Here is a 15,315-nt window from a genome sequence, read left to right as displayed (position 1 = left end):
ATTTCCTTGATTAGGCTTTAATGAGCATTGTTACAACAACCACAATCCCTTGAGGTTTGTTTACTCTGACTTTATCACACTTGCCAGTTTGTTTGATCTAAACCCATTTTGCTAAAGTGTAATGGAAATGTTGGGTTTGAAGCATGGCACGTCTGTCTGGTTGATCATGGTTTTTTTTGTGCTTATAGAAAGATGACATGGCTTGTTACCTCTGAACAAAAGCTATGACACACAAACTTGGGCTTTTGTTATCTGTAAAGCTTCAGTGACTGTTTGTTTTTCAATTTTACTGAAACTGCATTGTATAAGATGATTAGTGATTAGACTTTTAGTCAATAACTAATTGGTTTGCAAAAATACTTATTAGACATAATTATAGTACATCAGGAAAGTAAATTCAGTCAGGGTTACTCCACCCCAAAATTAAAATGTTGTCATTATTTACTCACCCTCATGTCATTCCGGCTTAAACCCCTGATGTCACATGGATTATTTTTCGATCTCTTTGCTACATTTCTGGACTTTGATAATGTTACTTACATTGCTGTCTATGAGAGGGTCAGAGAGCTGTCAGAATGCATCAGTTATATGCTATTAAATGCAGTAAAATCTTAATTTGTGTTATGAAAGTATAGTTATGAGTGTTAAAGGACACAATCTATCATATGATGACCCCCTTTTCTTAAAAAGGCAGTCAGGGTGGTTCAGTAGACATCACGGAGGTGTCTATGGGACATGTCTCGACTTGTTCAGTGAGTCACAGGAACAACACAGATGACGAGCAGTCACCTCCTTATGTGACCTCCTTTATCTTTAGTAGGATGTTTTCAAAGTGACCATGAAATCTTGTGAGTAAACGAGAGCACCACAGGCAGGTATCTGATTTGTAGGGATCCTTTTTGTCACTTGGTGTTAGTAGGCAAACAGAATGGTTGGTAACACTGCAGCAAGTTCCCATTAGTTAATGTTGCTTATAGTTATAGTTAATGACCAATACATTGGTTAAAGTATTAAACTGTGTTAATGTAAGCTGATTAAAATACTGCCATTCACTGTAAGTTCATGTTATCTCAGGTCAATCAAATATTAACCAATACCCCTTTTGATTTTAATAATGTATAGGTAAATGTTGAAATTAGCATTGACTAAGAATATTAAATGCTATAGAGGTATTTTTCATTGTTAGTAACTAATGTAGTGGAACTATTGTAAAGTGTTACAGAATTTCCCTCACTAGTTTAATGCTTGTTTTCAATAGTTATCTCAGTGTAATTGCTTTGCATATTTGTTCTTGTGGTTTTACTCCTCTGCTCACTAAATAGCAAAGTATTCCAGTGTATATTACTTAATATTTATTTTTTAATTTGTATTTTATACAATCCATGAATGTCTGTCTATGCTTGGGTAATCTTTAATCATGCAGTCCACACAAAAAAAACACTCCAAATACCACCTGCTCAGTCTGATGGAAATAACATGGGGAGGGGCCGTCAGTCGTCTTTAGCAGCTATGGGGCGGGCTTAGGAACCACAATAAGTGGAAGGCGTGCACCACCCGGTTTCGGTTGAATATAATCTCAGGCTCTTCCACTTTCGTCCTCTGGCTTCATGCGCAGCCCTTTTCACAATTCACCATTCCCTTCCTCATCTGCAGAAAACCTGTCATCTGATCCCTTTGTGTGCTACCAGTGAATCCCCATGAGTGCCGGCAATTCATTTCTGTCCATTTGTTTTGTTAATAACGTAACACAATTATTGCAGGATAATACTTGAATACCTGATTCTGATTTGTCAGTGGCAGAATTCAGAGGTCAATTATTCTGAATAATGACAGTTGTCTAGGTCTAGGACAACGCTGTGTAACTGACCTGCTCAACTGGAAATCTGTTTCCTACATGACAGTGCTTGTGTTCTGGCTCACCGCTGTCTCTACAAGTAAGCTAATAAATTAATTTCAGCTCAGATCAATATTTTATGTCCATTTATTTAAGCAGCCGTGTAACGAGCAGGATAGTTTACCATCAGTCAGTCATTATCGCAAAATAAACACCATGTTCATCAAGACTCAAAGCTGAGATTTTTTTCCCAGTCTTCTCGTCTTCTCATGCAGTGAATTAATTTAATGTCTGCATTTCAGAAGCAGCATTGCAACATGAAACATGGAATAATTAACAGTTGCCAACAAACCCATTTAAAATGTATCTTTCACTTCTACATACACATATACACAGACACACACACACACAGATATATATATATGTCTCTCTCTCTCTGTGTGTGTGTGTGTGTGTGAGGGGGGGTGATATGTATATTTTATCAAAAGATGTATAGATGTATTTCACAAAATCTTGAGTGCTTTACTATGTAAAAACATAATTTAAAAATAATATATGCCTCCAGTCCCTACTAATAGAAAGAAATAGAAAGTCCGGGTTTTTGTGCTGTGTTGTCAGGAAGAGGGGAGGCTCTGAAAAGGGCAGGGTCTTCTCTCTCTCTCTCTCTCTCTCTCTCTCTCTGTCTTCATCTCTCCTCCCCTCCCGCTCTCTCCTTCTGTTCGCTCAGTCAGTCCGCTCAGAGGACGGTCAATGAGACAGACGGGCGAGTCGTTGGTTTCTTCCGTTCGGCTTCATATGCATCCGTCCGTTCATGAGTATGTCCCTGTCGGATCTATCCGGGATTAATAGAGCCCTTATCACGCAGATATATTTCCATAAATTGTTCTTCAACTCTCAGTGAATCACACCCGGATTATCGTCATCACCATCACCATGGGTTTCTACGGCACTTTAAAGATGATCTTCTATAAAGTGAGTACACGCCGTTATTCGTGTTTGGGCGCACTGCGGCTTTTATATCCATACTACCATCCACCTTCTCTCAGGAGGCACGCTTTAATACCCCATCAGTCCTGACGCCTCGCGTCAGTAACGCTCCCATTATAAATTAAAGAAGCGGTGTATACTGCAAGCGCGCGATGTGTAATATTCAAATACAGTGCGCGCGAGTGTAATGTACACATCTTGGTTGCAAGCGTTCGGGTTTGTCGCGTCGCGCTTTGAACGCGTACACGATCTCAGTGCTCGTCTTTAAGGGTGCGTCGGTGAAATATGCGACTGTTCTTATATATGGCCACTGCGGAAAAATCTCCAGCTGACAGAGAATCGCCTTTCGCAATATTCATTCGCGTGAACCTACTTTGAGTATTCTTGACAAGAACCTCATATGTAGAAAAGGATGTGATGCGCTTAAATATGGAACGGGTTTGGAGAATTGAGGCTCCATCACTATTTCTCTACCATCTGCCCATCCTTACACACACACACACACACACACACACACACTGCACCTGCGATCCCTACATCATACATATCTCTCCGTCCCCATGCATCTCACCATCACCGCATCCACCCTAGTCTTGTGTAGGCTACTTGTATAGATGATTTATTTGATCTTATAAGAGTTTAATAACGGCTTGACTCTTATTTGATAGTTCAAATGAGTATGATGCTATCATATTTGATACTCCTCTTACTGCACCATTCAAAGTAAACCTGTTGGTAATATTAATTTTTACAGTCATGTAGGCTTTTATAGAGCAGAAACAGTATCTGGACTCTCTCACTGTTATTGTGGTCATGTTAACGTGGAACGTACAATCACGAATGTCCTATAGCTTCAGTGTTGTGATGATGTGAATGATTTTGTAATTATTTGGTGTCGTGTCTGTGTAGTAAAGCATCAGGTTCTGTGCTGTGTATATTCTCCACTGCCTGGCAGCATCAGACCACAGTGATTGGGTTACTGTGTCATTACATTTGACGGAGGAAACGGAGCCGCATCTGTCCCGAATCTCACACTTTATGACTGTAAATTTGAGTGAAATGAACATTTAAAGCGCAGAGCTTATCAGAAGCTCGCAGTCACTGCAGTTTTCAGGGTGTCCTCTGATCAGAACAACATCGAGTAAAGTACAGTGACTTTGACGGATGCTCCAGGCAATCTCATTAATAGTTTGCGTATAAAAATGAAGCTCAATAAGGATGTTTGATGTTCTTCAGACGGACAAAATGTGAAAATAGATCATGATTTTATTCCTAACCTTCATGACACTCAATTTTTGTCTTCTAGTAATTCATGATTGCTGTATTTTTGTATTCGACTGGGTTGTATTTGTGAAACACAGCACTCTTGCATAGTCCAAATATGTAGTCATTACCAATCTTAGAAGCTTCTGAAATGCATAGCAAGGTTATTCATTCATAAATCAGAGGATTTATTCACTAAAACGGGTTATTTGCCAAGCCTGCACCGGTTTCCATGAACACAGGCATTCCTGTTAACCACAGACCAAGCCATTTCTGCACTGTGGTGTCAGACATGGAGAATGATTACACAGTGACTCATCTAAAATCAGATGGCTCTCGCTGTGAACCCAAGAGAGAAGCGACAGTCTTATCCACTCAGTGAAATTAATGTATAACTAAGCAAACGAATGCTTTTACTTCTTTCATAGCTATTTTATGTTAAGTACTCTTTACCAAGTAGGCTAGACAGGTTTAGCTATTAGCAGTGATTAGCACGTGTGGCTTTGCCTGCGTGTTTTGTTACACATTCTTGTGGAGTAATGTGTGAGAATCTCAATGCTCTCGAACACACACAGCTACAGGCATACACTTTCATGCATCTTCAGTGTCATGCCATCTTTTTACTATCTTATCTTCATTCATAGGTATTTACACACACACACACACACACACACACACCCTGCCTGTCCTATCTGTTGGACTACCTTTGCAGTGAGATCACTGGCTGAGCATTCAGCTGCGGTTCGGTCTAAACGGTCCTGTAAAACAAACTTGATTTGGAGGGGGTTAATAAATTAAATTGGACCATGTTCTGATAAAGACTAAACCGTATACATTGAATCAAAGTATTTTTGTGATTTAATTTAGATGTGGTCTTATTTATGGATGTTTCTGTTGTACTCCATCTGGGATTTGGCTATTTTTCCCTCTCTCCGGCCCTCATTTACTGTGAATCTCAGTGTGGTCCCTTCAGAAATCCATACCGAGCTTCATTATCATACACACCTTTCAGCTCGACCTCACTCGAGTGTATCAAACACCTGGCTCCTCTGACATTAGATCAATTGCAGCAAATGCGATCATGCGAGTGTTTTATTAGGTTCATTTGAATATCAAGACCAATGAAAGTAATTTCTACTACAGGCCAAAAGTCTAAATTAGCTACAAAAAGGTCAACCGTGAACACAATTACATGCGTAATTGTAAGCGGCAATCTGTGTAGTCATCTTAATTCCATAAAATGTCATTAATGCTTTAAGAGAACACTAGGAATGCATAAATATCAAAATTTCACTGATAGTGATACATAAGTGATTATTTTTCTTATGGCCAATTACTGATAAATGGCATAGAATAAAATGAAAAGTATACTCTTGCTTATATAAAAATAAAATACTATGGAGTCAGTGTTTCAAAATGCTACAGGTGAATTTAGGCATCACATCATGCAATACAGAATATGAAAATACAGTAAAAAAAAATAAATAAATAAAAGTAACGTGTCGTGTTTTTATGCGATTTTATTATTGTAATGGCAAAGCTAAATTTTCTTCAATTCTTCACTGTCACAGTGTCAACAATGTTGAAATCCTTTTATTCCCGAAATGTTTCAAAGGTAAAGCATTTATTTTAAATTTAGATTTTTTTGTAACATAAGTCTTTACTGACACTTCTTATCAATGTAATGAAATATTGCTGAACATGTATATATTAAATATATATAAATATGTTTGTAACTAATATTCTTTTAAATCGGGTTAATTCAGTGTACACTTTTTTTTTCATTTTTGTCTTTACTCCGTTTTAGAGACTTTGACTTTTTTTTTTTTTTTTTGTAAATACTATTATATAGTACTAATAACTGTAAGTACTGAATATTCCTTCCATTCATCATTTCAGACCTGTTAATTACCATGATGCATGACTACATTGTAAACGGCATGGGCTTAATTCAGTAGTGAAAGTCTTTACTTATCACTCTTAATTTGTGCTTACATACTTAATGACTCACAAACCCTTGGCAGGGCTCAGTGATTCATAACTCCGAGTCTATCACTGAGCTCCTCCTGAAAGTGAACTACACAGATTCACTGGCAGCCCTGTACCCTCCTAAAATAGTTTTATTCAAATGTGCTTTAGGACCTCATTGTGTTGAGGACACTGAACCCTTGTTTTTCCAGAGTAGATGCTCCGTAGCCAGGCACCAACTATGCAGCAAAACCAGGGCCATGTCGGGCCTGTGCGGGGGGTGGGTGACATAGAAAGAGACAGTGAAGCATAGGGTGACTCTTTTTTTCTCCTTTATGCCCATATAAATTTAGACTGTTGTGAAAGAACAGTGCCTGTCACGCCCACACAGATGTGTGTTTGTGTGTATGTGCTCCCCTTTCCAACTCCTATGAGGGGTGTGTGTTTACCACACACACCTCTTTGAAGACTCACATGACTAGCGTTAGCATCAGCTGTCAGACTTTATCTTTTCTGTGCCATGTCACTATAAAGTGGACATGACCTTCCTTCCTTTGGCCTACATTTGGTGGTGAGAGCACTAGCACAATACCCAACACACACTCTAGTACAATACTCACTCACTCAGTTAACACAGGTGGATCAGTAGCATGTGGATTTAAACCGGTTGAGGAATGTTTTAGAAATGTTTCTTGGACATCCACCCTCTCATTACGGTCAAATTCCTTTGCTGGTTGTTTGTGCTGTCATTATTGTATGTCCTCTATGAACCCAAACTAACCAGAACCCTCCCTGCTCTTTGTTGCAGATGAAGAGGAAGTTGGACCATGGCCCCGAGGTTCGACCTTTCCCTTCAGGAAAAAAGCCCTGTCCAAGGTAAGTCCTTTGCCATCTTACCTGAAACCAGCAAAATGTTTTAGCCTAGGTTGCATAAAATTTTATTGGGCACATCTGCCTTGTAGAACAGTAACAGCGTTTTATGAGAGATGTCCCTCTTTATGAATGTTCTCTAATTGTATTATTCTTGTAAATGTATTTAAAAAACAAATACAAATAATAGGATGCATTAAATTTATTACAAGTGAAATTTTTGATACAAGAGAAAGTTCAGGAAAATCGCAGAGAAAAAATCTATAACGATTTCTATAAAAACAAGTTGCACAACCTTTTTCCAGTATTTAATGTATTGCACCAAATCAGCAATATGCAATGGCTGTCTCAGTTTTTATCTAACGGAATAAATTATTTTCTTTAAATAAATTAAAATAGTAAATTATCTTAAACGGTAATAATATTTCACATTATTCCTGTTTTTGAGTGTATTTTTGATCTAATAAATACAGCCTTGTTGAGCATAACATAAAAAATAGTATTCATCCAAAACTTTGTAAGACTAGTGTATATTTATTGTAATGTTTGATAATCCACCATTAGCCTGGTTTGCATCCACAATTTTTTTTAGATCACACAAAAAAATAACACATGAACATGTCACACAAACATATCAAAAAAACATAAATTCCTGCATCAAAAATGTCATGTGTCTTGAATAATTCCCTCAGATGTTTGGCTGTCCTTCAGATTTTTTTTGTCTGCATGCTCTTAACCACAACTATTGCTAGTTTTGCATAAGTTTCCACTGAAATTAAATGAAAAACATAGCTTTATTCATAATTTTTTCCTTCTCCACCTAAATTAAATTCACAAATTTGATGGAAACATTTGTAGAAATTCTGATCATATTGTCTTTTGCTACCTTGCAAGAAGTAATATATACATCAGGAAATTATTTTGGACCTGCTAATAGATTAGAAATGACACACTGTAACTCTGAAGCCCCTTAAACATCAAGATGAGAGGTTCCTAAGATGGCAAACCCAAGCTCAGCAGTCAGCTCTGACGAGTATTCATGCCTTATTCTCAAGACGCAGGTGTTCTCGTGGTTCATATTAGAACAGTACACGACCAACCAGGCGGCAGTTGCGCTCTGGGTAATTGAAGCATCTTGGCATCTTGGCATCTTGGTCTCAAATCCCATTAAATATGAATCCATTATGAAACAGACCTCACTACATGCTCGCCTGCATTCTTCCCTCTTCCCTCCCTCCTTCTCATTCGGGCATTTCTTGCACCGTAGAACGTATCCGTAGATAAGCAGAATGCAAGGAAAGAGTGCTGAATGGTCTTTTTGGTGTTAGTGCATGGCCCCAGAGACGCAGAAGTGCTTCAAGGACTGCTGACATGGGACAACTCTCTGTGTCCCTCAGTGGAAAAGAAAATGTGCTTCAGTTCTTAATAGGTTGCATACATTAAATGCTTCTGAGCATGTTTTAGAAGGACTCTAAAAAAGTGTTAAAAGTAAACTGAAAAGGGTTATCATGAATGAAAAAAGAATGAAAATAAACATCTGAATGAATGGGTTTGGAGCAGGTGGCTGAATAAAATCATGCTGCCTGATTGAGTTCTGAGGCTGAAGTAAATGGTCACGTTGTGTAATGTTGGACCACAACAGCGGCTCAAGTGGACTGAACAGTAGTGCTCATCTGGCACAGATTCAGGCTAATTCTCAAGTTATTGTTCTGAAATAAAGCCTCAGATTTCCGTAGTAGCTCCATCCACAGAACCTTCCATAAACTACAGGCTTGCACCATATTATTGAATTACCTCAGTACAGATGTCTCCTGTCACCAGAATATACCCTTAGAATATTTTTGCTACAAATGATTTCATTTAATGCGTTTTAAATCTTATTTTGTCTCTTTCCCACTCTTGTTTACCACTGTTCTCATCCTTCTCTCTCTTCCCCTCACTCAACAGTCCCACTGGACTGCCGTACCCAGCCACCCCCACCACGTTTAGGGACATTCGAGCAGTCACTGGGCAGGGTCAGCAGAGACGCCGTATCCCATCCATCCAGCCCCCTACAGGCCTGCAGGAGTGGCTCCGCACCTTTCAGGTGAGTTCAGCCAAACTGTTTGATTCAGTTTGTGTCAAGACTTTCCAGATTTAGTAATTTAACAGATTAATTTAGCCTAACTGTAGACTGTTTATGGTAATCAGTGAACATTATATAAAGTTCACCATGCATTAATATAGAATTAAAATCACAGATGTGCGTATATTGGCTATTTCACAGCAGTAGTCAGAATAAAATGTAAAATCAGATTGTTTGCACTTATAATGAGCCTTTATTACAATTACTAGATTATGTGTCACATGCAGGGGAATCAAGGGTAAGCAAGATATTGTGGCTATAAATTGAGACTTTGCTTCCATTACTTATTGTTTCCTCATTTGCATGTCATGTGCAGAGCTTCTGCTGAGGACCATAACTTTTGCTGTAGTCTGGTTTTAATTTATTAAATACTTTTGTTACAAAGATCTGACTGAATTTAAGCTGATATATAACCACATGTGGCTGTTATACCACAAGGTTGAAACTGTTTAGATCTTCATATCATCATGTCATATCCCTCTTACTAGAATAACAATTCAAGCCTGAACAGAAAGCAGAGGCTCCACCTCAGTCGGTGTTTGCTCTGCCTTGCAGATAATTACAGGCTTGATCAGTTCTCGGCTTAACCAAGCTGCTCTGGCATGAAGTCGCATATACCTGTGTTGAATCAAAGGATGAATAAGCTTTTATCTAATGAGTAAAGTTTCCCCCAAGATATGTTCTTGTTTCTTGCAAATTAATTTTGAGTGTTATATGCTAGATTTCCATTTGCTCATAAGATCCTTTAATAAAAGTGTGCACATAATCCTTTTTGACGTCAAAGGTGAGTTGTTAGATGAGCCCCTTTCACACTGCACGTTGGACCCAAAAAATTGCCGGGTTGCCTTCTGTGTGAACGCAAACACGTCCCGGGATTGATTCAACAATGTGTGTGAACAAAAGCCAGAACTAATGCCGTAAAGGGTGTGTCGTAGTGATGATGCACATTATCGTGCGACTTTTATACCAGGTGTTTTGAAGGCAGATCAACGTTCGCAACTAAAAAAATATGTGCAAACTGTAATGAAGCAGAGATCAGTTAGTTCCTCACTTTCCGTGCTGACGCTGAGATTGTTCGCCAGCTTCAGTGAAAGTTAACGTGCCTAGCGTTTTCGACTCGCACATTACACGTCACGCCCTGATGTCACGTGTTGTTACGGGACCTTAATGGGGTGTGTGTGAACGCACGCACATATTCCGGATAATCACTGGCAGTGTGAAAGGGGCAACATCTAGCGACCCCGGGAATAATTGCCGGGACTCATTACCCGTGTATTTTCCAAAATCGCTGTGTGAAAGGGGCTATGCGGTCTCAGACAGAATCAATAGTCCGGTACAACATTCCTTTCAGTAGTGGTCTGTCTACACCATTAGACAGCAATGGGTTCAGAAACTGTTTTGCTTGTTTGCTCAGTCAGTGCTTGCTTGTTTCTGTCCTGAGTTATTGTAAGGCTTATTTATTTTTTGCGTCCCTATGAGTCAGCAGCTTCTCTGCTTCAGTGTCTCTTACGTGATTCACATTAAATGTCTCATTTCTGCATTCTACAGTGGAAGGCTGCAGGGTGATATATCTTAGTGGCAGTTCTGTGTGTTCAGGGTTGGAGTCTGGCACTGGATTGCAACCTTGTCATTTTTGTATACATGGAGCGCTGGCAATGAATGTTAAATATGTGATTTTGGAAAAGAAAAACAACCTTGATGTCTTGGAACGGTCTACAATGAATATTTTTGTCTCTAGTTTTGCTTGGGGATGGAAAAAAGCATATGCATATTTTGATTAATAGAAACTATTTCTTTTTTTAATAATAGAAAGAAGAATATTTTTATTAAATTAAAAATAAAAATAGTTTTTCACAATATTTTCCAAACCTTCGAATGGTAATGTATAAAGGATAATAATACGTATTATTATTAATCTTGTTAAAATTGTCTAAACTTGCTCTTTGTAAGTGCATTATCTATTAAATGATATATATATACATATAAAAATCCTTATCAAGTAATCACAAATGACAATGTCTTTGAAAAGTAATGGAAATTCATTAAATAAGTTTGGGAAGCCTTTATGTATCTTTTGGTTAGTTTAATTTGTTGGCTTCAATTAAAGAATCAACCGAATGAACATTTCAATCTGATTTTCCTTCAGCTGTATAATGTTGTCTCATTATTTTGAGCTGTTAAAAGAGGAAGTTATGCTTGCATAAACACATATAGACATAAACCAGCCTGTGACAACAACGCCGAGTTCCCCCAGCTGAAGCGTTTCAGCAGTAAATTACGGGTGCTTTGCCTCCCCATAGTCCTCTTCTGTACATCCCTCTTCCATCATAAACATCCCTGAGCAATCCTCCTCTCTCATTTGATGCGCTTCAGAGCGGAATGACTTTGGCACAATCTCTCCGGTGCAGCGCGTCCTCACTGAGAGCGAATTAAGTTCTGAGCACCATGAGACGAGCGAAACATTTTATTCAGCTGGATGAAGTTGACCGCAGCTTAATTTTAGGAGAACGAACCCTGGGAAGTTTCCAACAGCCCCGAGACACGAAGTCTGATCCATTTGACTTAGGAGAACCTTCATGGTTACGCTCATGCCAGAAGTTGTTGCTGCTTGTATAGCCAGTCCTAATTAAAATGTAAATCTGAAGCTCTAAATGGAAATGGATGGCTCTTGGATGTGCACATTCTTTACGTCTTCTTGGTAACATATGTGCTGATGTTTGTTACAGAGCTGGAGCGGCCCAGAGAAGCTGCTGGCGCTGGATGAGTTGATTGACAGCTGTGAGCCCACGCAGGTGAAACACATGATGCAGGTGATCGAACCCCAGTTTCAGAGAGACTTCATCTCACTCCTGCCCAGAGAGGTAAATTTATCTATAAAATCACTCTCACAGTCGTCTTAATATTCATAAACTTCATCAAATACACTCTTTTCACCAGAAAGTTAATGAAAATAAAACACTGACTATCTTTAAACATTTAGATGCTACTAACATAGCAAACTTAAGCTAGTAGTTTAAAGTAGAAGTTGATTAGAAGTTGCATAGTCAGATTAGATATGGCATATTAAGATAAATTTGTATCCAGTGGAGTGCAGCAGTCAGGTTCCAGAAGTAAATTTTAATTTAAAATGTTAAAAATCTAACATTTTTTAATTGATTTTTATGTCTTTTTTTTTATTGACTGTCGCCCCCACACTACTTAATGAGATTGTAGTTCTTTACCCCATCAAAGTCTTTAAATATGCAGTCTTGTACCTTTTGTCTTTCACATTTTTTTGTAATGTTGTGATTCAACTTGCAGCTCTTTGGTTGGTTCATAGCTTTTAGTAGTTAAAAATGGAAAATGAATAGGAAAAATACTTCTGGAACCGAGGCAGCTGATAAAGTTTTGAACTTTGTACTTTCATGGCAGTTTGTGACGGTTTCATTTTGGCGAGAAGTTTTCACTAATTTGCATGTATTATATCTAATTTTTTAGGTTAGGTTTAGAAATGGAACTTCATTCTTGTTTATTTTCTAAAACTCCTACATTTCTCTATGAAAGCCCAAATCTTGTAAAGGACCTTTTCATTTCTCTTAATTTGAACAGTCTTGCACTTTATGGCTCTGATATGTGAGGGTGGTTTTAGAGCACAGTGCTGGAGTTAATTTGACAGGCATGTCCTCTCTTACACCTCTTCAGAGAGATGTTACAACTCTCTCAGCTGCTACTCAAGAATATAGAGAGGAAACTCCCCTTTCCCTTTCTCTGCTTTATTCTTTCTTTAACAGCAGCCCTCTCTGCCTTTCATCCTCTCTTCTTCCTGTCACGGTTTCAGCTCGTCTTTCTTGTTCTCCATCACCTGTCATCTTGTCTCCCTCTTTCGTGCCTCTCCTCCCCATCAGGTTGTTTTTCTTCTGTGTCAGTGCAGTAGTATTCAGGGTGTGTCTGTCTGCCTTATTGAAGAAAAGCTCCTCTAGGCTAATACTGTACACACTGTGGAATCTCAGGCTGCAACCTTCATGTTTTTATTGCATAAGGAATGGTGGAACTGTTTGGACACGCTCGGTCTTCACTGAGGTCTTTGCCAATTGCAGCACTCTTGAAAATGGGAGAACAGAACAAAATCTTTTGTACTTTGTCGCATTACTTGTAATCAGGTTAAGACCTTAAATCCTTAAATTAATATGGTTATTTGGTCTAAATTATCCCGTTGTAGCCTACTTTTCTCTATCCTCACCTTCCCATGATGTCTGACTGTCTGTCTGTCTTGTGTTGTAGTTGGCCTTACACGTGTTGTCATTTCTGGAGCCAAAGGATCTGCTTCAGGCAGCTCAGACGTGTCGTTACTGGCGCATTCTAGCAGAGGACAACCTGCTCTGGAGGGAAAAATGCAAAGAAGATGGTGATTTTTACTGCTTTCCACAAACTCTGTGACTTTGGAAATGCATCCCTTAACCACATGTATATTGTTAATATATGGTGATATATCATGCACCGAATCATTTGTGTCACCAACATAGAAAGCATCTGTTTTGCAGGTATTGACGAACCCTTGCACATAAAGAGAAGGAAGGTTATCAAGCCAGGGTTCACACACAGTCCCTGGAAGAGTGCCTACATTAGACAACACAGAATAGACACCAACTGGAGGAGAGGAGACCTCAAATCACCTAAGGTAGCATGTTGTTCACTTATTCTCACTCCTAATTCATTCCCTGATTGTGTCCTACAACGTGGTCTCTCTTCTCAAGATATACACCCATTTAAGATGAGATTCCCAATGTTGATGCCCAGTCTGAAAGGCACAGCAAATAGCAAAAACATTAATACATCACAGGAAGTGTGCATTAATATCAAGGGAAATAATAAATATAGAATGCAATTTTTTATTAACTCTTATTTAACTATAATATACAGTGCCATTCAATAGTTTTGGGCCAGTGAGATTGTTTTCTTCCATTTAATATTTTTATTTTATTTATTTTGATCAAGTGACCGTACGGATGTTATGCTTCAAAATATTTCTGTTTCGAATAAATCCTGTTCTTTCTATTTCTCAACAAGTCATGAAAAAATCATCCACAAATATATTAAGTAGCACAACTGTTTTCACAATTCATAATAATAATAAATATTTATTGAGCAACAAGTCTAATTTTGCTGCTGAAAATACAGCTTTGCCCTCACAGAAATAAATTACATCTAAAAGTATATTAATATGGCAAACGATTAATTAAATCTCTAGTATGTCAAATATTACTGTTTTTACTCTAAATGTGATCAAATCCATTTTTCCTAGATTTCATTTTTCTAGTTTTTTGTTCCTGTAAGACATCATATTAAATCACTTTACCCACTTGGGCAGAATTGGTGCTTAAAACTGATTTATATTGCATTTTATAGTCCTTGTTGGCCATATAATTTGGAATTCCTGTTGAGGGACACCCGTTAGCCTGTCACCTAGGGCACAAGCTTGGAACAGAAATGTTTAAGATATTGTCTGCACCCGCCTGTAAAGAGCTGCATAAGTCCTCTTGAAGGCACATTTAGATGCCAAAAAATAGGCATCTTCAGTTACCCATGGACACATGCTTCAGCTGCACCAGACCAACTGGCAACAGCAGTGGTTTACCTGACTCTTTTGTTGCCATGGTGACCATGAACCTGTTGGTTCTTGCTCGTCTCTGTCATGTTATCGAAATGTGCTGTGTCATTTACCACAGCTGCAGCATCACATCATTCTCGCACATCACTGAAACACAAGCATTTCTTTTCATTTTGTAATTACTCCTTTTTCTCTCTTGGCTTTCCTCTATTTTCAGGTGTTGAAAGGCCATGACGACCATGTCATCACCTGTCTCCAGTTCTGTGGAAACCGCATAGTGAGCGGCTCGGATGACAACACACTCAAAGTATGGTCTGCTGTTACTGGGAAGGTGAGTTTTCTTTTATTTATATTTTTTATTTATTTGAAGGACCTTATAGAGGTCATTATATATTGATATATCAATATTAATATATTGTGTTCCTGTAGCTCAAGTGGTAGAGCATTGCGTTAACAAGCGCAAGGCTGGGGGTTCGATTCCCCGGGAACACATGATAGGTAAAAACTGAATTCACTGTAAGTGGATTAAAGCGTCTGCTAAATGCATTAATTTAATTTAATTTAATTTAATTTAATTTAATTTAATTTAATTTAATTTAATTTAATTTAATTTAATTTAATTTAATTTAATAGATATGTAAATAATATATAAATGTTTTAATACACAAATTAAAGAAAATA

General features: G+C 38.2%; 1 protein-coding gene across 4 annotated transcripts in view; it reads left to right on the top strand.

Moving 5' to 3' along the window:
• fbxw7 (F-box and WD repeat domain containing 7) overlaps window positions 1–15,315 on the top strand; it is a 167,332-nt gene that overhangs the window by 137,167 nt on the left and 14,850 nt on the right. For 3 of the 4 annotated variants that reach the window (XM_052545197.1, XM_052545196.1, XM_052545198.1), the window contains 6 exons: window positions 6,861–6,928; window positions 8,870–9,008; window positions 11,774–11,908; window positions 13,308–13,431; window positions 13,568–13,704; window positions 14,852–14,965. In XM_052545197.1, the coding sequence (XP_052401157.1) occupies window positions 6,861–6,928; window positions 8,870–9,008; window positions 11,774–11,908; window positions 13,308–13,431; window positions 13,568–13,704; window positions 14,852–14,965 (717 nt within the window). Of the gene's footprint in view, window positions 1–2,556; window positions 2,807–6,860; window positions 6,929–8,869; window positions 9,009–11,773; window positions 11,909–13,307; window positions 13,432–13,567; window positions 13,705–14,851; window positions 14,966–15,315 lie in introns of those variants that run through there. The other variant, XM_052545199.1, reaches the window with a different exon arrangement.

Source organism: Carassius gibelio, chromosome B1 (genome assembly GCF_023724105.1).
Source record: "Carassius gibelio isolate Cgi1373 ecotype wild population from Czech Republic chromosome B1, carGib1.2-hapl.c, whole genome shotgun sequence".
NCBI classification, from domain to species: Eukaryota; Metazoa; Chordata; class Actinopteri; order Cypriniformes; family Cyprinidae; genus Carassius; species Carassius gibelio.
Note: the sequence above shows the minus strand (reverse complement) of the source record. Positions and strands in the feature narration are given on the sequence as shown.